Source organism: Zeugodacus cucurbitae, chromosome 2, assembly GCF_028554725.1.
Source record: "Zeugodacus cucurbitae isolate PBARC_wt_2022May chromosome 2, idZeuCucr1.2, whole genome shotgun sequence".
Taxonomy (NCBI): Eukaryota; Metazoa; Arthropoda; class Insecta; order Diptera; family Tephritidae; genus Zeugodacus; species Zeugodacus cucurbitae.
In genome coordinates this window covers 34,653,723-34,676,055 of record NC_071667.1, presented here as the reverse complement: position 1 = coordinate 34,676,055, position 22,333 = coordinate 34,653,723, and the positions used below count along the sequence as shown (strand labels likewise).

The 22,333-nt window shown below is 35.1% G+C and overlaps 2 protein-coding genes and 2 long non-coding RNA genes across 5 annotated transcripts; 2 read left to right on the top strand and 2 right to left on the bottom strand.

Annotated features, from left to right (window-relative positions):
• Window positions 1-997: 997 nt before the first annotated feature.
• On the bottom strand, window positions 998-2,664 carry LOC105220435 (protein distal antenna-related). 2 transcript variants are annotated; one of them, XM_011196873.3, is made up of 2 exons: window positions 2,502-2,664; window positions 998-2,419 (listed from the first exon to the last, which is right to left on the bottom strand). In XM_011196873.3, the coding sequence occupies exon 2, from the start codon at window positions 2,410-2,412 to the stop codon at window positions 1,228-1,230; it is 1,185 nt and encodes a 394-aa protein (XP_011195175.2). In that variant the 5' UTR covers window positions 2,413-2,419; window positions 2,502-2,664; the 3' UTR covers window positions 998-1,227. The 2 variants fall into 2 exon arrangements, with proteins under 2 accessions (XP_011195175.2, XP_011195174.2); XM_011196872.3 differs by having other exon boundaries at window positions 998-2,443; window positions 2,502-2,663.
• A 154-nt stretch (window positions 2,665-2,818) lies between these two features.
• On the top strand, window positions 2,819-6,561 carry LOC128919966 (uncharacterized). The gene is made up of 3 exons (XM_054225906.1): window positions 2,819-2,856; window positions 5,238-5,667; window positions 5,770-6,561. Exons 1-3 carry the CDS (start codon window positions 2,819-2,821, stop codon window positions 6,559-6,561), a joined length of 1,260 nt encoding a protein of 419 aa, XP_054081881.1.
• Window positions 6,562-12,452: 5,891 nt separating this feature from the next.
• Window positions 12,453-15,367, top strand: LOC128922111 (uncharacterized). The gene is made up of 5 exons (XR_008471401.1): window positions 12,453-13,669; window positions 13,726-13,864; window positions 13,944-14,614; window positions 14,678-14,807; window positions 14,922-15,367. It is a non-coding gene; the product is annotated as an uncharacterized LOC128922111 (long non-coding RNA).
• Window positions 15,368-15,500: 133 nt separating this feature from the next.
• LOC128922113 (uncharacterized) lies at window positions 15,501-18,057 on the bottom strand. Its single transcript, XR_008471402.1, has 3 exons — window positions 16,533-18,057; window positions 16,232-16,448; window positions 15,501-16,179 (listed from the first exon to the last, which is right to left on the bottom strand). It is a non-coding gene; the product is annotated as an uncharacterized LOC128922113 (long non-coding RNA).
• Between the last annotated feature and the right edge of the window lie 4,276 nt (window positions 18,058-22,333).

Genomic DNA, 22,333 nt, shown 5'->3' with positions numbered 1-22,333 from the left:
CGAAATTACCGAAATTTGGTCAAAATTAACAGTTAACTTAGCGCACAATTGGGTTGAATCAATTCGGACCATAAAGCAGGCTGGTATTAATGCCAATGGCAATGTAACCAATTATGAATTTAGCGCTTTAGAATAGGAATTTATACTAAACATTAAAATTTTAAAGTTATCATTAAATAAGAACAGGATAATAGAGTTTATGTTGTGTGTAAATACTTTTGACGCAAAAAAACTCTGTGTAAATACTTTTGACTACTCCGAGTGTTCAGTTCATTTGCTTATTTCTCCGCCATATTTCTAGCTATTCTTGCCAAACCGACGTCATTCGCTCAGGAATAGATCAAGGCTTACAACAACATAGCATTTTGTTACCCTGCGACAACAACAACAACAAGCGAAAGCTTTTTCTGTGAAACATGTAAAAAAACGTCCGATGTGTAAATAATTTTGACTACCTCTGTATATATTCTTAAACTACTATTTAATTTCGATAGCTTACGTCTACAATTTTTGTACCGGCAGTTGTTGAATGTTCTTTATCAAGCAGGGAACTAATAAAATGTTTCTTCGAGAGTATATCTTAATGTAGTCCCTTTAGACATGTCAAATGTTAAAATCTCCAGTGATTATTACATTACATTATACATAATAAAGTTCTGCAAATCTCTGGCACAGAAACAGAATTTCTATAAAGTACCAAAAGATTAATGTTGGAACATTTAAAAATCGAAGGGATGACAGACGGATATCCGGATTTCAACTTTTTTCGTCATCTTGGTCATTTTGATATATATGTATTCATGTATCCCGTTTAGTTTTAGGTATTAAAAACAACAGTTACGTGAACAAAACCATTATACTCTATGTACACAATATAAAGAATCATATTTACATACGTACATAATTCAAATTATATTGTGTTTTATATTAATTTTAGGAATGTGAGAATGAAGCCAAAATTGCTAAACGTTCTAGGGATCAAATGCAAAAAGTATGATTAAATTATAGTTCATAAATATTGAAGTTTATTTATTTTATTTGGAACTGATTAAAAGCGCAGTTAATCCGTAATAACTCTGCTGTCTGTCTAGGCTATTATATAATAAATAACACATTTTGGATCGCATATTGAATTAAACAATCAAGTAGTTATAGTAATATTGATTTACCTAAAACCTTTTTCTCACAGTTAATTAGTTGATTTGTAATAATGTTATTCAGTTTTTTTTAAGAGTCTGCATCACTTTGTAAAGAAACACTGGATGTGATACTCTCCGCTGTGACTTGGTTCTTACTGTTGGTAGATGAAGAAGTTTTTGAGACTGTTGAATGTATGGAAAGATCTTCTGGTTCACTTCCATAGTAGCTATAATTTAAAAATTCCCTTTGAATGGTGGGCGTTTTAGTTTCGGAAATACAATACTCCAAATGTTTTTGAGAAAGTTTATTATTTCTGGCATCATCATCACTACTTGGCAGTGTGGCAGTAGTTGCTGCTAAAGCTAAAAAATTAAAGCTTGCGTCAAAAATTTTGCACCAGCTAAGTAATCTCGATTCATTGCTGCACTCATTATTTTTATTGTTAACACTTCTTTGATTGAAATTTACGTCGTTTCTATTATTAATGCCCAATAGATTGCCGTCGGTAGAGCAATTACTAGTTTTAATAGTTTCATTATTAGTAAATTCTGAAAAACATTTGGACCACTTGTTATATGTAATTGTGTCGTTTCCTTCACTATTTGGACCAGTAAGAGCTTGCTTGGAATGTATACATTTTGGTTTGCTATCTTCAGAACTAACTACACTGTTGTGGGGACTAAAATTAAAATCCTTGTATTTTTTAATTGGATTAATGGATGATAATGTCTTTCCCGATGTGCAAAAGCGAGTTGAAATTTGTTTGTCGTCAACCTTTAAATTCTTTCTCATTATTCCAGTTGAATCGGGCAAAGATTTATTTTTTAGGAATTCGCATAAGGTTTCCTCAAGTAACGAGTTTTCATAGTTGCTGTTATTATTGATATCAAATGCGCAATTATTTATATTAGATATCCTATTGTATTCGATCAGATTCTCAATATTAATGGTAGAGGTAAAAAGGTTAGTTCCATCCAATTTATTTCTTTTCACAGCTGGTTGAAAATTTTCCAATTTTGAAATCGGAAATTGTTCGAATTCATTTGTTTCATTCATTTGGCGACACATAAAGCGTAGTTTATTTTCATTTTTGCACCAGCCCCGAAGTGTTGACTCTGGAACACCAATATCCCTCGAAACAGAAGCTTTGGTCTCCCCTTGATGAATACGTTGAATTGCTCGAACTTTATCATTGGGTGTTAGATTTCGCAATGGCCGCTTTCCGCGAGTACTCATGTGTATATTCAATTTTTGATACGCAGACAAATCCATAGCCAACCTTGAAGTTCCGATTAGTAAATTTCTTTAATAAAACGATCAAAGAATTATTTAGCTATTAGGACAAGACTCTTTGTACCAACCCAATTTAGTAACTTAAAATATAATTTTATTTCAATATTTGGTAAGACGTCCGCAATATTTAAACTGAAATACCCACTGCAGAAAGAACAAGAAAATCTGTGTGTTTCAGCGTGTAAATTTTTTCCAGAAGTGACGAACAATGATTTTATTTCGATGATATTTATTTGACACTTACGAAAAGAATTCCTCGTTTTTTAAATTCACGATATCGCGCAAAGAGTACAGTGTTTTTGATAGAAGGTAAATAGGTATATATATAAGATTTAAAGAGATATGCTCGCAAAAATTAATAACGTGCAAAGCTCTTTTATGAAGAATGATTAGCAAAAATAATAGAAACACAATTTCACAATGGTATAGCTTTTAGGACCGAAAAGTTCTCGATTACTCTTAATTTAAGGTGAAAAGTACTTAATCTTGCCATAAATTACTCATATATGATAATGAACAGTATAATTCAGTGTTTGTTTTCGCTTATTAACAATAAAACAGAGAGCTAAATAAAATCGTATTGCGGTGATTACTTTTCATATGTAAGTGTGGAAGAAGCGCAAGTGAAATTTATGAGGAGAGAATGGGTCGTGTTTGCGGAGTTCAGCAAAAACATGTAAGGAAAATCTAAGTTAGGGTGCAACCGGACATTTTATACTCTAATGTATATATCATAAAGTGAAAGAATCAGACGGAACTCAAATTTGAGTTATATGGCAAGTTGGCGTGGTTGTGAACCTATTTCACCCATATTCCGTTCGTGTCATCGGTGTGTTAAGAAAATAGAATATACCGAATTTCAGTAAAATCGGTAGAGTAGCTCCTGAAATATGGTTTGACCCATAAATCGGTTATCTGTTATCCGTTGCACGGACATACAGACATCCGGATTTCAACTCGTCTCGCCATCCTGATCATTTTGATATATATAACCCTATATAGACCCTCGTTTAGATTTATGACTTATGTACATAGAACCGTTATGTGAACAAAACTATTTGAATGAAGTTAGCCAAATCGGTTCACAACCACGATTACTTTCCATATAACTCAATTATTAATTCCATCGATTCCTTCACTTTATTATGTATACATGGAACCCATGAAGATAGAGGAATAAAACTTGATAAAAATACAGTATATCATATGTGGCTTCACTTGTAGAAAAATCGAAATCGGACTATAACTTTTAAAGGACCTGGATATCGAATAGTGCCACCGAAAATGTCGGTAAATCTCTCAGATATTTTTATGTAATAATAATATCTTTGTCCAAAAAATTATTAAAATCAGGTCATAACATTCCCTAGCTCGCATATACCTGATTATAGGTTTTTCAAAATTACCGTGGGCTTTATTCCACATATGTATATCGTTTAATATGTGAGATATCTTACCAAAATTAAGTGATCATATAGTTTTCGATATAGTGTATCTTGGTGGTGAGAATGAGTGAAATCGGTTCAGGAATTACCTCAGTGTACTGTATATGATGATTTTCGTTATTCTATTGGACTTTATCCCGAATATATGGGTCAAATTGGGTGTTCTCTTAATTAATTAATCTTACATAAATAAATTATTTATTTAATTTTATTAATACGAGGGCTGCTATATATATTTCTGGCCTAATAATGAAAATAGGAATATTTATCAACGAAAATGGTTTTATTGTTTTTCAAAATATTCTCCATGAAGATTTATACACTTTTGCATGCGCTCAAACCAATTTTCGAAGCACTTTTTTTGAGCGATTGTCAAATTGTGCGGGATCCAACGAGAACAAACCTTTTTTACGGCCATGCTGGTGGGAGGAATGCATAGGCATGCCTCTATCTGAAGGTATGTTACATGACGGTCTTGCATTATCAGTTCACGTAAGGCGTCGATGTTTTCTGGCACAACGGCTGTTGTTGGGCGACCTTCACGGAATTCGGCTTTGAGCGAGCGTCGGCCACGATTGAATTCGTTGTACCAGTTTTTCACAGTGCTATGAGATGGTGCTTCATAGCCATACAAAGATTTTAGTTCATCGATGCACTCTTGCCGCGATAATCCACGTCGAAAGTTGTGAAAAATGATCGCACGAAAATGTTCACGAGTCAATTCCATTTTTTGACCGAGATGAATTTTTTAATTCCCTGTAAATAAAACAATTCACGATTAAATCACAAAACGTTCTGAGTGATGTTATGCTAAAAAATGTCAAACTTTCCAATTAAATCTTTTTATTTTTATGCACACTGCTATCCTGTGCATACAGAATATGAAACAATGTAAATTAACAATAAAAGTCATTCGCGTTCGCAATGTGAACAAAGTAACACATTTGGTCTTGCTTTTTATTTTGTTATTCTTCGCTATTCGTTCGGGCGCAAAAACTCTTGCGTGAGGACAACATTTGTTGGTGACGTGATCGTACAGTTACATTGCATATTTGTTGCTTTATATCAGTACCGGTCAAAAATCACCAGTTGGTTCTTCGTAGTTGCTATTTTCGTTGTTTGTGGTTTTTACTTTTGCCGTGTAAATTACACAGTGGAAAATTCGCGAACTTCAACTGTTCTTTAGTGGAACAATTTTGTACTGTAAATTAGTTACAGTTTCGGTAAAATACTGCTACATATTTGCCGTGCAAATAAGTATCCCATAACATTTATCCGTTTAACAATTTCGGAAATAAAATGTCATTTAAAAAAAAAAAGTGAATCTTTATTGCGCAAATTAAATTTAACACTACTCAGTGTGGAGGAACTCCATTCCATTAATCATGCCGAGTTGTCAATCAGATTGGAAAAACTTGATCGCATTCTTCATCAATTTGATTTAACGCAATCTCAATTGGAGGAAGAGGACCCTGACGAACTGGAAGCCAGCACACGCGATGAATTTACAGCCCCTTTCATACGAATTAAGGCAGCATTTACAAGAGAGTTGAACAAGCTGGATCTATTAATGTCATCCACGAGAAATCCAACACTACATGAGCAGCCATCTGTCATCGTTATGAAACAACCAAAGTCTCGTCTACCGCAGTTGCAGTTACCGTCTTTTGGAGGTGCATACACTGAGTGGCCGAACTTTTTTGGCATGTTTCAGACAGTTGTTCATAATGACACGGAGTTATCGAACTTGGAGAAGTTCCAGCATCTTCCATCATGCCTAAAGGACGCTGTGCTTGCCACCATTCAATCACTTGAGATGCGTGATTAAAATTATACAATCGCAATACATTTACTTTGTCAAAGATTCGATAATTGACGTTTAATATTTCAGGCACACATTCAAGAGCTTTTCGAATTACAGAAAGTGAGCGTTGACAAGAAATCAGGTGAGCTACGAGCGCTGGTGAACAAGGTAGTATCACATGTTCGAGCCTTGCATTCGTTGGGTACCTTCGAGCAAATAGCAGATTGCTTGCTACAATACATCGCTGCACAGAAATTGGATGCCGAAACTCATGCATTGTGGGAAGAGAAGGTTCCGACTGGCGAGTTGCCCTCGTGGACGGATATGGTCAGTTTCTTACAAAGGAGATGTCAAACAATTGAGAACATGACTCATGATATGGTAACGAAAACACCTAGCACACAGGTGAGCAATACCAAGTATCGTAAAAATGCATTTGTCATTTCAAAGAGTACTCCAAAGGGTTGTGCAATTTGTCACAAACACGACCACTTAGTCTACTCGTGTCCTTTGTTTGCAAACCTAAGTCCTAACGATAGGTGGAAAGAAGCCAAAAAGGCGCAGATATGTATTAATTGTCTCAAATTAGGACATCAGGCGCATCAATGCAAATCGTCGACATGTCGTCGTTGCTCATTGAAGCATCATACTATGCTGCATTTCAATCAAATTCACCATTCAACACCTGGTCCATCAGTAATCTCACCTAGTCCACCACAGCCAGCCGCTCTCTTCACTAGGACATCGAATTTTCGCTTACCCTCAACTCAGTCACGCTCTTGTACAACTGAATGTGTGCTACTAGCAACCGCCATTGTCTTCGTTCGCAACAGTGTTGGATCGCTTGTACCATGTCTTGCGATCCTCGATTCTGCATAACAAGTTAATTTTATAACAACGAGACTTGCAAATCAATTACAACTCAAGAGATCCTTTAATCTTCTTATCAGTTTCGGGTAGGGAAAACTGGGGTACCTTTGACTTTGGGGCACATTTGACTATGGCCTTTTCGAAGTCAAGCCAGTAAAATCAATCACATTTATAAATTGGGAATGGTGAAGTAATTGATTTTATTCAATATGTTGAAGTTTACCAGTTAGTGTTTATACATTTTGGTGAAGCAACACGTGTTTTTCTCTTTTCTCTGAACACCATTTTAAAGTGCTAAGTGAACTTAACTAGTATTATTCTGAATAATTTTGAAAAGATTTGGAAATTTTTGAATAAAAGCATTGAAAAGGTAAGAAAATTGAAATTTCTAAAGTAAACTCAGTTGGGGTACATTTGACATTTTTGAATGGGGCACATTTGACAAAACTACTATAAAGAAAAATTTTAAAACCGCCAAGCGCACTCTCAAGTTTTCACAGAAGAGAACACAGCAGGCTAAAAAGAAGAAACCAAAAAGAAAACCTCAACTGAAAATCGAATCTTCAGACGAAAGTACGGGTAACATTAGCTACGCTGACACAATTGACTTTAATGGATTCCCTCCTGATGATGAAGGTTACCTTGAATCCCGGGCAGATGATTTAGAGACACACAAAATAACTGATGATGATAATTTGACTGTGGGAGATTACGTTCTGGTAAAGTTATAAAAAAACATCTAAAACACCGTTTTCTATGTAGGTCAAATAATAGAAATGTTTGGAAACTGCACTTATAACATAAAAGTTTTCCGAATGACATCTCCTTCAAGTTTGGCTTTTGTTAATCCAGAAATTGAAGATTTGGCTATAATTATGCGCAGTGAAATAGAGCTGAATGAAGTTGCCAGTTCCTGAAAATCCTGCTTCAACTTCACGGTGTCGTACAAAATACATTTTGAAACTGGATTTATCATAGTATTATATAAAATATTTTTTTTATCAAAACTTATAATTCATTTCCTTTAAATTTTTCTTTTCTTTTAATTCAAAACTTGTAACTGAAATATTTTTTGGTTTCCAAAATTAAAATAAAATGAGTTTATATATAAAATGCTGGTTTATTTTAATTTAATGTATGTAGGTGTCAAATGTTCCCATCCTAAAGTCAAATGTACCCCGTGACAGGGGCACATCTGAACTATTAAGTAAGGGTAATTTTAAAATCAGAAAATGGTGTTCAAATAAACACGAAGTATTAACCAATGTGCCGGAAACTGACAAAGAGAAGCTCATCAAATTCGACGATGGAAACGTTTCCACAAAGACACTTGGACTTCAACGGAATACCGATGCCGATTCATTCATATTTTCGTTTACTCCACGTCAGAAAAATTTTAAAATTACTAAGCGATCAGTTTTGTCAGTTGTAGCCCAAATCTATGATCTACTGGGATTAATTGGACCCATAGTATGCAAGGCAAAAATATTCCTGCAGCGACTGTGGATGGAGAAGATCGATTGGGAGGAAAGTTTACCAATGGCTTATCAATCATCATGGATGCAACTTTATGAGGAATTTCGTAGTATAGGAAATTTGACTTTTCCTTGATATGTGGGATTCCCAAACGATAGCTTGGAGTTGCTTGCCTTTTGCGACGCCAGCCATTCAGCTTATGGCACCTGCATCTACGTCGTCTCTCGTTTAGATGGGCACACTTCTGTCACATTACTTTGTTCGAAATCAAGAGTTGCTCCGCTAAAAACGATAACAGTTCCTAAACTGGAGTTATGTGCAGCTGCACTTCTGGCCCAAGTAATCCATTCTATTTATAATTTACAATTGTTCAGCTGTCCATTCATTTTCTGGTCGGATTCTACGACAGTATTGTCATGGATAAAGGAGGAGCCTGCAAGGTTTAATGTTTTTGTCGCAAATCGTATTACAAGCATACAGCATTTGACAAATGGTATGGGGTGGCGGTATGTACCAACACATTTGAATCCTGCAGACATTTTGTCGAGAGGTGCATCACCCATAGAGTTGGCAAATTCTTCTCTTTGGACAGTTGAACCCCCATTTTTACGTGACTTAGAATTAAATTGGCCTAAACCTAGTGGCCACCTCGGAAATTTACCTGAACGTCGGAAAGTAGCATTACTATCGTCTGCTTCAGTAAGCGACATTTCACTTAATTGTAAATACATCAATTCGTTTTGAACAATGCAGCGCATTTATGGTTATGTACATATGTTCATCAAAAAAAAACGTTCAACAAGGAACTTGGTATTTGCTTAGTATGGTGCAAGCTGTGAATTTTGCTTCTGAATATAAGAATCTCAGATGTTCTATCCCCATAAATCGTTCCAGCAAGCTAGCACCATTGTCACCATTTTTAGATTCATTTGGACTTATTCGAGTAGGAGGTCGTTTGGAACACACATTGTTGGATTTTGAATCTCAACTTCCAATCATTTTACCCAAAGGACATCCACTTACAAGATCCATCATATTACATTGTCATCATAAGAATTTACATGCCAGACCTCAAGCACTACTAGCTGCGATACGACAACAATATTGGCCACTAGGCGTTAAAAAGACAGTGAGTCATATCATAAACAAATGCATGCGATGTTTTAGATTGAGACCTAAAGTATGTGAGCAAATCATGGGAAACTAACCAGAGGACCGCGTACGACCAAGTCGAGCTTTTCTAATTACTGGAATTGACCATTCTACTACCGATCTGAAGTAAGAAGTAGACCATCAACTAAGTGCTACATAAGTCTCTTCATATGTTTTACCTCGAAGGCAGTTCATATGGAAGTTGTAAAGGATCTATCTACTGATTCGTTTCTTGCCGCATTACGTCGTTTTTATTGTACTCGTGGCAAACCTGTAGTCATTTGATCTGATGACGCAACAAACTTTGTAGGAGCAAAATATGAATTGGCAGAATTACAACAACAATTTCTCAAGCAGCAACATGTTGAAGTTGTTTATCGTCAGTGCCTTATAGAAGGGATTGATTGGAAGTTTATTCCACCAAGATCTCCTCATTTCGGAGGCCTTTGGGGAGCCTCTATTAAGATAGCGAAATTTCATTTCTGGCGAATAGTTGGTTCATCACTACCCACTTTTGACGAACTTAGGACTCTCGTATGCCAGATCTCATCTGTAATTAATTCTCGACCATTTTGTCCAATTACAGAAAATCCTGATGATTTAAATGTTCTTACACCAGCCCACTTCCTGATAGGCGCTCCGCTTACATCTATACCAGAACCAGATCTATCAGCAATCAACACCAATCGACTTAGAAACTGGCAGCGAATACAATTCATGCAACAGACATTTTGGAAAAGGTTGAGTTCTGAATACTTATCACTCTTCAACAACGCTCCCGCTGGCGATATGCAAGAAACAACATTGCAACCGGAACTCTTGTCCTCATTATAGATGAAGCATTACCACCGCTCAAATGGCCGCTTGGAAGAGCTACTAAAGTGTACGTTGGGAACGATGCTATGGTTCGTATAGCTGAAGTCAAAACAGTATCTGTAAACGAGCCATCTCAAAATTGTGCGCTCTTCCCAACGATGATATGGCTGGCGATATGATTCGCCATCGAGGGGAGTATGTTCAGAGCAGCACCTCATAATCGGAGTGTTCAGAGCAACACATCATACTCAAGATGCTCAGAGCATCACCTTCTGACTAAGTGGCATCACTTACTACACTTTTTATTTTTATGCACACTGCAATCCCACAATCCTGTGCATACAGAATATGAAACAATGTAAATTAGAACGCTAGTGCACAAATAAATATCAAAAGTAACACATTTGGTCTTGCTTTTTATTTTGTTATTCTTCGCTATTCGTTCGGTCGCAAAAACTCTTGCGTGACGACAACATATGTATATGATATAAAGTCAATTGAAAGCTCTGAGTCAATTGAAATTCCCTCTGAATTTCTTCAAAATATATGAGAGACTTACTTATATTTTCGGTAAAAAAAAATATTAGAAGCACTGAGGTCCTCATGTTCGATATATGGGGCCATAAAACTTATGGTCCGATTTCGGCGATTTTTAGGTTTTAAAGTTTTCAATTCTCTGATTTAGCAAATATAGAAAAATTCTATCAGTTTATTGACAAATCTAGTGGCCTGTAATATATAAATACAATATTGAGCATAAATGGACCATATAGAGTGTACTAATGCTTTTTCCTGGGCATAAATGTGACCCACTTTAAATTATGCCGTTATTTGTGAAAAATATAAATTAATTTCATTCCATAGGTCAAATGTGTCTTTTTTGCGGAAAAAAGCAATATGAAAAATTTAATTAATTTTTCACCAATATCGATGTAATACAAAATGTGTCATTCTTTTTCACAATATGTGTTGGAACACAAAATATATCGTTATTTCGTATAAAAAATTATAACTATTATACTTCTGGCACAACTGAGAAGTGTCGGTATTGTGGTTAAAAACTAATGCACCATAATAAGTTTAAGAACGGCACATTCTTATATCACAGTTCATTTTCTTACGGATCGGAATGAAATTTTTATAGAATACTAGCTGACCCGGCGAACTTCGCCCCGCCCAATTTTTATTTGAAATAGTTAAAACGCTTTTTGAACTCTGTTCATTGCTTATTTGTTTGACCATACATATGTACATAACTTTATTTATTTCACGGATTGTATGTGATTTTTTCTTAAATTTAGAATATTGGAAGTCATAAATTCGTATAACTTTACCACAAATAATATAAACTTCAAACAACGCATTTTCATTTAATGTTTTTAGCAAGTGGCAGCTTTTGTTATGACAGCCTAAATCCATGAACATTTAAAAAGAAATATAGCGCCATCTACTGTTACATAGCGTACTTAGCGCCACCAACTGGTGGATAGCTCTTTGCTAATAATAAACAAATAATTTGCAATAAATAAATAATGCGACTATAAGGAGAGTTATAAACTATCCTATCTTTCAAGTTGGACCAAACTGCACACAGTGTTAAAAATTTCATTTCTGCATACTCAACTCATTAATCGTGTTTTTTGAGCTATGACACTATTCAAGTAAATGAGCGATATATCGACGCGATGATCGCTTCATTTATTGGATCTCAGTTATTGTGTGTTTGAACAAAAACTTAAATAGTCGATGGTCAAAACAGCACTATTTCAAGTTATAAGCTATACCGAAGTTTACAGAATTGGAGTCTGATATTTCGCCTCCAAAGGTCAGAACTCATAACAAAAAGCAGCAAGGCGAGAAATGAAGTTTAAAGAACGAATGTGCAGACATTTTTATTGCATGAACTTTATTTGGAATAGAGTTAAATGAACTCCAGTTATCTTACATTTGTGTTGCTTAATTACCGTATAAACCTGATATTAAATAAATAGTTTTCATTGTAATTGGTAGTTTTTTCTTTTGCTTATATCGCACCAGGAAATTAGAAATATATGCCGAACTCTAGTTCTTCCAGTGTTTTTTGTAATTTTCCCGATAAAAGGTTCCTTAATGTTCCCTCTTCTTTAATTGAAGCGAAACCGTAATATTTTGACATATGTAGTATGTCAGAATTTATCTTTTTCCTGGTGTCCGATTAAAGAAAAAAGTATTAGATAAATATATATTAACAGAATGATACATTTTGAGGATTTGAGATTTTTTTGAGTTCTTTTAAACAGTGGCACAATGAATCTAGAGTCCCAAATTGTGATTGTTATATTTCCTGCTAACATTTTTATTGCATTTAAATACTAACTTTATTTAGTTACCATGCAACAATACAACATAGATATATAAAATAAAAATATATACTTAATAAATTAAAATTATAAGTAACATTTCTTTACTTAAATTATATGTAAAAACTCTTATTTTAATTTCTAACGAAATTGATATTTTGAAATGTACTTTCCACGGATAATTCATTAGTTATAATAGATCCACGTAAGGAAATGCGGTTAAATTATGTCAAAATTACAGAGCCGATTGACAATTATAATATATGAGTTCATATTAATAAAAAATGCCGAAAAACTGATAGCCTTCTGCTAAAATAAAGCACTACTACAAAAAGTCACTACTTACCAAACCTTTTATAATTGAATCATGAAAGTGGACTAACAGTCCTATTCTCATGCCCTCATAAAAATCACCACACTCACTACTGTGAAGTTTTTGAATTTTGTATGATTACCTTACTGCCTTCCCTAAATAAAAGCGGCATCGGCAAATGACTGTCAAAAAATTCTCATGCCTATACAATTTGTATGGCGCATACCTAAATAACGCGACGGCGACGCTGGGTGGTTGAAATTTTCCATTTTGACAGAGCGTTCCGAAGTAAAGTTGGCTGCGAAAAATTAAGTTTCTCTGTTCAATAAAATTTCACAACAACAATTCAAGTAAACATTTTGATATTTGACGTAGAGTTGCCGATTTTATTTAGGGATGGCGCATCGACGTTAACGCTGAGCGGGGAAAAACGTTCCGCCAACGCTTTTATTTAGGGAAGGCGAAGATTGAAAAGCTCAAATGCTCACAATTTTCTCAAATCTCTTTGATGTGTAAAAGCAGCCATCACAATACAAAAATATATATTTTGTTTTACATCAATATTTGAAAACAAATATATAAATATTTGAAAGTTGTAACTGGCATGGGGGAACTGTTCTTTGTGTGTGTGGCTATTGTTGAGGAGCAGGAGGAATCGGGGAGTAGGAGAAAAATTCTGAAGGGTTTTTCGAAACAAAAGCGATACTTTTACCATGCACGACACATCATTTATAAATACATTTCCATTTCGCAAATCGCTATGTAAAGCTCTGATAGATGAATTAGTGCCGCATGATGTTCAGAAGTCGAATATTCCTTTTACTCTGAGATTCCTGCCGTGCTTATACTTTTACGGGTATGGCTCTTACCAAAAATGCGTTCGGAATAGCTATATACTTTCTATGAGCCAGTCCTCTTTGTCTAGAGCTCTACATTTTGTATCTAAAATAGATGTGGATGTTAAGGGCAGTGAAATTTATTTCCCTTCAAGCGCGCAGGATGTTTCGGATACAAAGAGAGGGTAAGATAAATAAATAATAATAAATATCAATAAAAAAAATAAATTTTTTCTTGAAGATTTTATACGAAATTTGGGATCAAGGGCACAATCGGCGCAATCGATGTTGGGATTGTTTCACACCCGAGCACAGACGCCACCACTCCACTCTCACTTTTTATGAATCGGAAAGGATTTTACAGCCTTAATGTAGAAGCGGTACGTAGGGTTCTATATTATCCAAACTATTTCCTAATGTTTCTGTTTATGCATATATATGTATTTGCATTTTTGACAGGTTTGTGATCATCAACCTCTTGTCACAATTCTGGTATTTGGACCACATCCCCAACACGTATGCACCTCATAAGTACATATAACATACAAAGTGATTACTGGTTGTTAGGTGACCATGGATATCCATTGGAGCCATGGCTGTTAACGCCAGTCGCTGAACCTGCAAATGCAAGGGAAGTGCGTTACAATAAGTTATATTATGTTCCCACAGACGCTAATCACCGAGGTTTAGGCTGTTGAGACGTTTAACTCACTAAACCGCTGGATTTAACAACATTTCGCCATACAAAAATGATACTTCATAATCACTTTACCGAAGCGATTTGAAGCTGAACTACTCTAAATCACCCTATGCGACTCTGATTTTGCGCCATCTGTTGGTCACATTTGTTTAATCGCAGCTGATTTTGACACTACAAGCTGTCAAAGTAAAAAAATAAACACACAATTTGAAAAGAAGAGAAAATAACAGACAACGAAACGTGTGGTTTGGAGGGAGGCTGTCGAGGCCGATTTAATTCAGCTGTGGCAAGAAAAAATGCCACAGCTTCGTTCTGCTAGAAAGAACAGCCACATATATGAAAAGATGTCCAGTGCCTTGGTATATATTGGCCATATATATACCGCACAGGAAATAAAAATAAAATTTCATAATTTTACAAACAAATACAGGTAGGTAATAAATTATGCAGTAAACGTATGTACATCATTGAGTATTATTTTTTATAATTTTAGGCAAGAGAAACAAAAAATTGGACCATCGGGTGGCTCCCCGAGTACATGGAAATTGTACGAAGCGTACACCAAGCGGTAGGCGGCTACAAGAGCTTTTGTTCCGCCGAGCTTGTGGAGGACAGCATCGAGGGTAAGTTTTAAGTGTATTGGAGGTTCCATAATTCGAATTGAAAAACGTTTATGGAATGTTTTTTATGCTTTTATTTGTTTGTAGAAAGTTTTTAATATGTATGCATATTTTCAGGTGATATGGAGGCGATTTACCTGGAGGAAGAAATAGAAGGGGAGTCGCCGCTCCCGAGCCCTGATGTTGGACGGGTAGCTCGACTCGGCCATCGTCAAATGAGGCTGGTAAGAAGAAAAAAACGACTGTGATGGTAATGGAGGAGATGCGGGACGATTTTTTATAGGCGACTGAGGCGATGAAGGAAGCCGATGAAAAGCGTTTGGACATGTTACAAATGTATGTGAACGATGTCAGAGAAATGAAGGACGCTTTCATCGACTTCCTTCGTCGCCAAAACTAGATTTAAGTAGAAATTAAGTTTTAGTTTTAAGATATGTAAATAAAAAATGTAAATGAATTTAAAAAATTAAGATAAATTTAAGTTTTAGTTTTAAGATACATATGTAAATAAATGAAAATGAATTGTCAATGAATATAATAAAAAGAATGTATGAATTGGAAAATATTAATATAAATAAACTTAAAAAATGTATATATTATATATATGTATATAAAATATAGAAATATTGGTTTTTTGTAGTGGAATAAATAAATAAATAATTTCAAATAATTACTGACCGAAATATGAAACAAACGCTTGTCTTATTTCCTCTGCTCTTGGGATAACATATCCACAAACGTAAGAGACGTTTTCTGGCAACTGTCGAGTTTCGTTTTCGATTTGTTGTGCTGCAATCCACTTTTCATTAATTTCATCACTTTCCTCATTTAAAAGGTTATGCAAAACGCAGCACGCTTTGATAACAGCTCTCGTGTTGACCATGTGGTTATCCAAGCCTTTGCCAACGCGTCTAAACCTTGCCTTTAAATGACCGAAAGCATTCTCCACCACTCTTCGACATTTCGAGAGAACATAGTTAAATTTTTTTTTATCCAAAGGTTGGTTTACACAAAAAGGGTAGGGTTTCATCAAATGTTCATCTAATTTGAACGCAGAGTCGCCCAATAAAACTACTGGAACATTAATTGACGAAATTTGTCCACTCATGTCTTTAAATAAACTAGATTGTGCCAACTGGCTTTTTAAAGATGAACTCTCAAATATTGAAGAGTCATTACAACGGCCTGGACTACCAACGTTGATGTATATAAAGCGTCATCTATAACATTAAAGAAATACATTAAAAAAAAGAGCTTCATGAAAAAACTTACCTTGCATCTACTAAAGCCAAAGGAACTGTGGAATACCAGACTTTGTAATTGTAGTAGTAAACAGCATCTTCTGCTGCTGGGCGAACTTCTATATGACAACCATCTAAAACTTAAAAATATATAAAAAGTCCATCGGAAAAAATTTTACCTATTACCTATAGCTCCTAACACTTGAGGGAAACCCAATGACTCAAAACCATTTATATACTCCCGCACTTGAAATTCGTTCATTGGGAATTTCTTCAAATACAATGGCCACAAACATCGCCAGACTTCATGGCAGAACTCAATTAGAATGGAGCAGACAGTGATTTTAAAGAATGCATCTGAATTCACCTGGCAATCGACTTCCCAAAACATTTAGCCACGAGTCTGAATTATATACACATTATAATTAAACGAATTACATTATAATATGCACATATAATAGCAATATTTATATACACATGTGTGTACCTTCATCCAAATAGACCTTGTTGAATTTGCTCCATGTAGACTACCCATTTTGAGTATTATGTGTGCATGCAACAAAGGTTTCATTGCTAGGCGGTTCAAATCAAACAATTCCTCAATTATTTCCATTGAGTGGAGAATATTTATAAAAAAAAAGACAATTTTTATAACAAAGTACGACATTACAATATTTTCCTTTAATAAATATTTGGTGTTTATGCCTGAATGTCAAAAACAGCTGATTCGTAAATCTCCAACGGCAGTGAGAACAGGGTAGTTTTGTTAAGCGTTTAAATATAATCTAATTACTTCAATTTTTCTGTGGGAACATAATATTACACGCCAAAGCACGCAATACCATTGAGAGAGCCATTGGTGCATTGAAGTCTCGATTCCGATGCCTCTCAAAACACCGCATTCTTCATTACAGCAATGAAAAAGCAGCTATGATTATTTACGCATGTACAATTCTTCACAACATTTTACTGAAGCATGGTTTCGTTAGTGAGTTAACCCACTTTTAGTAATTTTCAACCTAACCTTTGTATGGGAGCTGGGTGTGGTTATTATCTGATTTCTTTCATTTTTGGACTGTATTAATAAGTGGATAAAAAAAACGACTGCAGAAAGTTTGGTTTATATAGCTCTATTGGTTTGTGAGATATATACAAAAAACCTTTTTGGGAACGGGGCTACGCCCACTTCCCCTAAAAAAATAAATCCAAATATGCCCCTTCTTACCAAATTTTATTTCCATAGCTTTATTTATGGCTAGTTATGATACTTTATGTGTTTTCGGTTTTCGTCATTTTGTGGGCGTGGCAGTGGTCCGATTTTTGCTCATTTTCGAAAGCAACCTTCCTATGGTGCCAAGAAATAAGTGTGCCAGCTTGCACAGACGGACGGACGGACGGACAGACAGACAGACATTCGGATTTGAACTCAACTCTTCACCCTAATCACTTTGGTATATATAAACCTATATCTAACTCGTTTAGTTTTGGGTGTTACAAACAACCGTTATGTGAACAAAACTATAATACTCTCTGTAGCAACTTTGTTGCGAGAGTATAATTAAATGGCACTTAATTTTCAATTAAAAAATTTCGTGAAACATTTTACTTGCTGTCTTTGTACATTTCACTCCCTCTATTTATGAATAACAAGTAAGGAAGGGCTAAGTTCGGGTGTAACTCTCGCAATTTATTTATTCAATTTCCTTAATATAACACACAATTTGACCCACATATTCGGCATATATGTATATGGTACAAAGTCCATTGAAAGTTGGAAACTCTAATATAATGTATATGGCAATAAAAACATATTTCCTCCGAAATTCATCAAAATATCTGAGGGACTTACTTATATTTCCGATAAAAAAAACTAGAACCCCTGAGGTCCTCATGTTCGATATATGGGGCCTTGAAAATGTATGGTCCGATTTCGACGATTTTTAGAAGAGCGATGCCACACTATAAATATAGTATTTGTGCAAAGTTCTGTTCCGATTTCTTCACTAGTGCTTACTTTATGTATTGTAAAGTAAACGATTCAGATTGTCTTCAAAGTTCTGGTATATAGGAAGTAGGCGTGGTTGTGAAGTGATTTGGTCTATTTACACAACATATCATTGGGATGTAAGGAAACTGTTACAAACCAAGTTTCATTGAAATCGGCCGAGTAGTTTCGGAGATTTGGTTTTTGACCCATAAGTGGGCGGGACCACGCCCATTTAAAATTTTGTATACCATTTTGAGTGCAGCTCTTCTGAACCTTCTTTTTTCGGTTATCGCCATTTTGTGGGCGTGGCAGCGGTCCGATTCCGCCCATTTTCGAACTTAACCTTCTTATGGTGCCAAGTTTCATTAAAATATCTCAATTTTTACTCAAGTTACAGCTTGCACGGACGGACAGACAGACATCCGGATTTGAACTTTACTCGTCACCCTGATCACTTTGGTATATATAACCCTATATCTAGCTCGTTTAGTTTTAGGACTTACAAACAACAGTTATGTGGACAAAACTATAATACTCTCTTTAGCAACTTTTGTTGCGAGAGTATAAAAATTCAGAGGGAATGAATTACATTAAAATATCTGAGGGATTTACCTAAGTATATTTTCGGTGAAAAATTACACTTAGGCACTGAGTTCTTCATGTTCGATATCAGGGGCCTTGAAAAGTCATGGTCCGATTTTGACAATTTGACCACAAGTGATGTCACAGCTCAAATACAGCATTTGTGTAAAGTTTTATTCCGCTATCTTCATTTGTTCCTAATGTATATATGTATTACTAGCAGACCCGGCGAACTTCGTACCGCCTTAGTGTAAATTTGATGCACTACTTTATTTTGTATAGCTGACCTATCTTATGTATGCGTACCTATTCAATTTGAACTGGAATCTATAATATCCTCCATATAAAAATGAATACCTATAACAAATTGTTTGTATGGGAGATTAGAAAAGTGTGAATTTTAGACATTTTCAGGCAATTTTTCTAAAATTTTCTCTCCGTAAGAACCATTCTCAAACCCCCTGGAATACACACAAAAAGAATCAGCCAAATCGGTCAAGCCGTTTTAATGCTATGTCGTGACAATGGAAAACGGGTTTCATTTTTATATATATAGATTATTATCAAGCGACAATTACACTGTCCAACAAATGAAGACTTTTTGAATGGAACAGAATAGCGACCCTATAATTCTGAAAGGGTATTTTGAGTAGATCATTCTTGTAGAACAAACTTATGGTCTGAGTTTTTTTTTACAATGGGTCAAAGTTTTCATTTTTTGGTCGAAGGGAGCATTATACTATATGAAAATTGTTGTAAGTTAATGTCTGAGAGAATTCTTAGGGTCAGAGTTATATTGTGGAATTGTATGAGGATTATTTTTGTGGAAGATCTTAACCCTCTAACTGGTTTCTTTATGGGTCAATTTGACCCTTTTTTCGAGAAAATCAAAAAATATCCTTTAAAAAAGGACATTAAGGATTAAAATATTCTACGAAAATGTTTGACGGAAAATTTCAGTGGGGGTCACCAAAGACACCATTGTTGTAAATAAAGCTCTTTACGATTAATTGGCAAAATTACACGCCAACATATACAAAGTAGGTGAAAACGTCGTCAAGTTCGGCCGGGCCAAACACTGAGTTCTCGCGTCTAGTCAGCTGTGACTTACAAATCGGGTGTGATAAAATTAAGCATAATTGACTTACTAAGCAGTACATATCGGGTGTGATTTTTACTAATATTAATATAAAAAAAGAACAATTAAAGCTTAAAGAAGCATGGCGGATTCTGTTTGCAAATTAAGAGATTGGTTTTGTTTTATTTGTGGACAATTAATACCAAAAACTGTATGTACTACTTGCGAAAGTGGACCTTTGACCTGGTACAAAGGCGGTACTAAGGCGCTGCCATTTTCTGCGCCTATTATATGGATTGAACCTGAAAATCACAAATCAGATACATGCTATTTCTGCGTAAATTACAAATTTGGTAGAAGCCAAATAATGAGATACGAAGCAACAAATAATGTCATTTTACCAGAAGTGCGTTGTGAAGGTGTTCCGGTGTCTCAACCGCCAACACATACATTTTCGGCCAATATGACATACGCCAATACAGAAATAACAGCGGCGGTTGAAAACATATCAGATATAAGTTACTTGCCTCCTGGTGGTTTAAACATATGTCGTAATTTGATAGACCAAGCTCATTTTGAAGATCTTGTAGGAGATTAAGGACTAACAAAAGAGAAAGCTGAAATATTATGTTCCAGATTGAAAAACAGGAATTTGATAAAAGCCGATGTAAAAGTTACATCGCCAAGAAAAAGACACGCCGATTTGGAAAGTTATTTTAAAAAATCAGAAGAACTTGTGTTTTGTTGCAGTATTGAAGAGGTTCTAAAATATCTAAAGCTTCCACTGGACTCTTCCGCTTGGCGACTATTTATAGATAGTTCAAAACACAGCTTAAAAGCAGTATTACTGCACAATGGAAATCAGCATTCATCAATACCGGTTGCGTATTCCACAAAAAAGGAGGAAACATAACCAAATATTTCAAATCTCTTAAATTAAATTGAATACTATAAATATAAATGGGAAGTATGCGCAGACTTCAAAATGATTGCAATATTGACTGGAATGCAAACAGGATACACAAAATATACATATGTGCTTTCTTTGTAAATGGGATTCACGTGCTACCAGCAGCCATTATCATATTAAATATTTCGAAGAACGTAAAGAAAATATTATTGGTGACTTAAATGTAATCCATGAATCTCTTGTCCCAAAAGATAAGGTCATACTTCCACCGCTGCATATTAAGTTGGGCGTGGTGAAAAATTTTATTAAAAGCTTAAATACACAAGGATATGCTTTCAAAAGCATTCAAACAATTTTCCCCAGATTATCTGCAGCAAAATTAAAAGAAGGTAAAATACGGTTTTAAGAAATAATTTATTTCATTCAATGTAAACTACCTTTTCTAGGAATGCTCGTTGGACCCGATATAAGAAAATTATTACAAGATGAAGAATTTTATGGTCATCTGTCGGATATGCAAAAGACAGCCTTTGACTTTATGCAGCTGGTTATATCAGAATTCCTTGGAAACTCAAAAGCACAAAACTATGCAGAAAATATTGAAAGCATGCTAATCGGTTTTAACAATATTGGCGTTAAGATGTCACTAAAGCTGCACTTTCTGCATTCTCATCTCAATTTTTTTAAAGAAAACCTTGGAGCGGTTTCAGATGAACACGGTGAAAGGTTTCATCAGGATATAAAGGTTTTTTTTTCATATATTTCTTTATTTATTGAATCTGCTCTTTGGAGCCTAACAATAAGTTATAAAATCTTAATTCTAATTAAAACTAGACAAGCTCAACCAATTGATTGAGTTGTTTTGGTGAAACGTTGCTCCTCAGTGTGCTGGCATATCTCTTCTTTTTAGACGTGATTGATTACAAGAATGTAATAAAGCATTAGCCAATGGGTTTGGGTGATCTCGGAGTTTGGATAAATATTTATTTCTGCTGTTCTCTACTTCTTTCTTTACCATGAGAATACCAAGATCTTTATGGATATTTTCATTACGCATATACCATTTTTGATTGGAATCTCTGAATTATATCGATATTAGTTGCACAGGTCGTACCCCACAGTTGGATGCCGTACATCCAAATCGGTTTTATGACCGCGTTATATAACAGAACTTTATTGTCTAGGCTAAGTTTTGAATTTTTATTTAAAAGCCAATTTAAATGTGCTGCTCTTATCTTCATGCAGGTTATTTTGCTCGATATGTGTTTTCTCCACGTGAGCCTTGTATCTAAGTGAATACCAAGATATGTTACTTCAGTCGCTTGGGGTACTAAAATATTGTTCATTTTAACTGCCGGGCACGTTTTTGGTCTTAAGGAAAATATAACATGCTTGCACTTTTGTTCATTTACATTTATACGCCAGTTTGCTAGCCATTCCTCGACAAAAATTAAATGCCCTCCTAATACTTTTGATGCTATAATTGGGCATTTGTTTCGGCTCACTAAAGCTGTGTCATCCGCAAAAGTTGATATCAAAATATTACTTGCTGTTGGTAGGTCTGCTGTATATATTATGTATAGAGTTGGCCCTAAAACACTGCCTTGCGGTACACCAGCTCTTATTGGTCGTTCTTCAGATATGAAGTCTCCTACTGTGACAGTAAACTTTCTATTTTTTAAATAAGACTCCAAGGTTTTATGCATTTCGAGTGGTAAGCTTTTTTTTAAT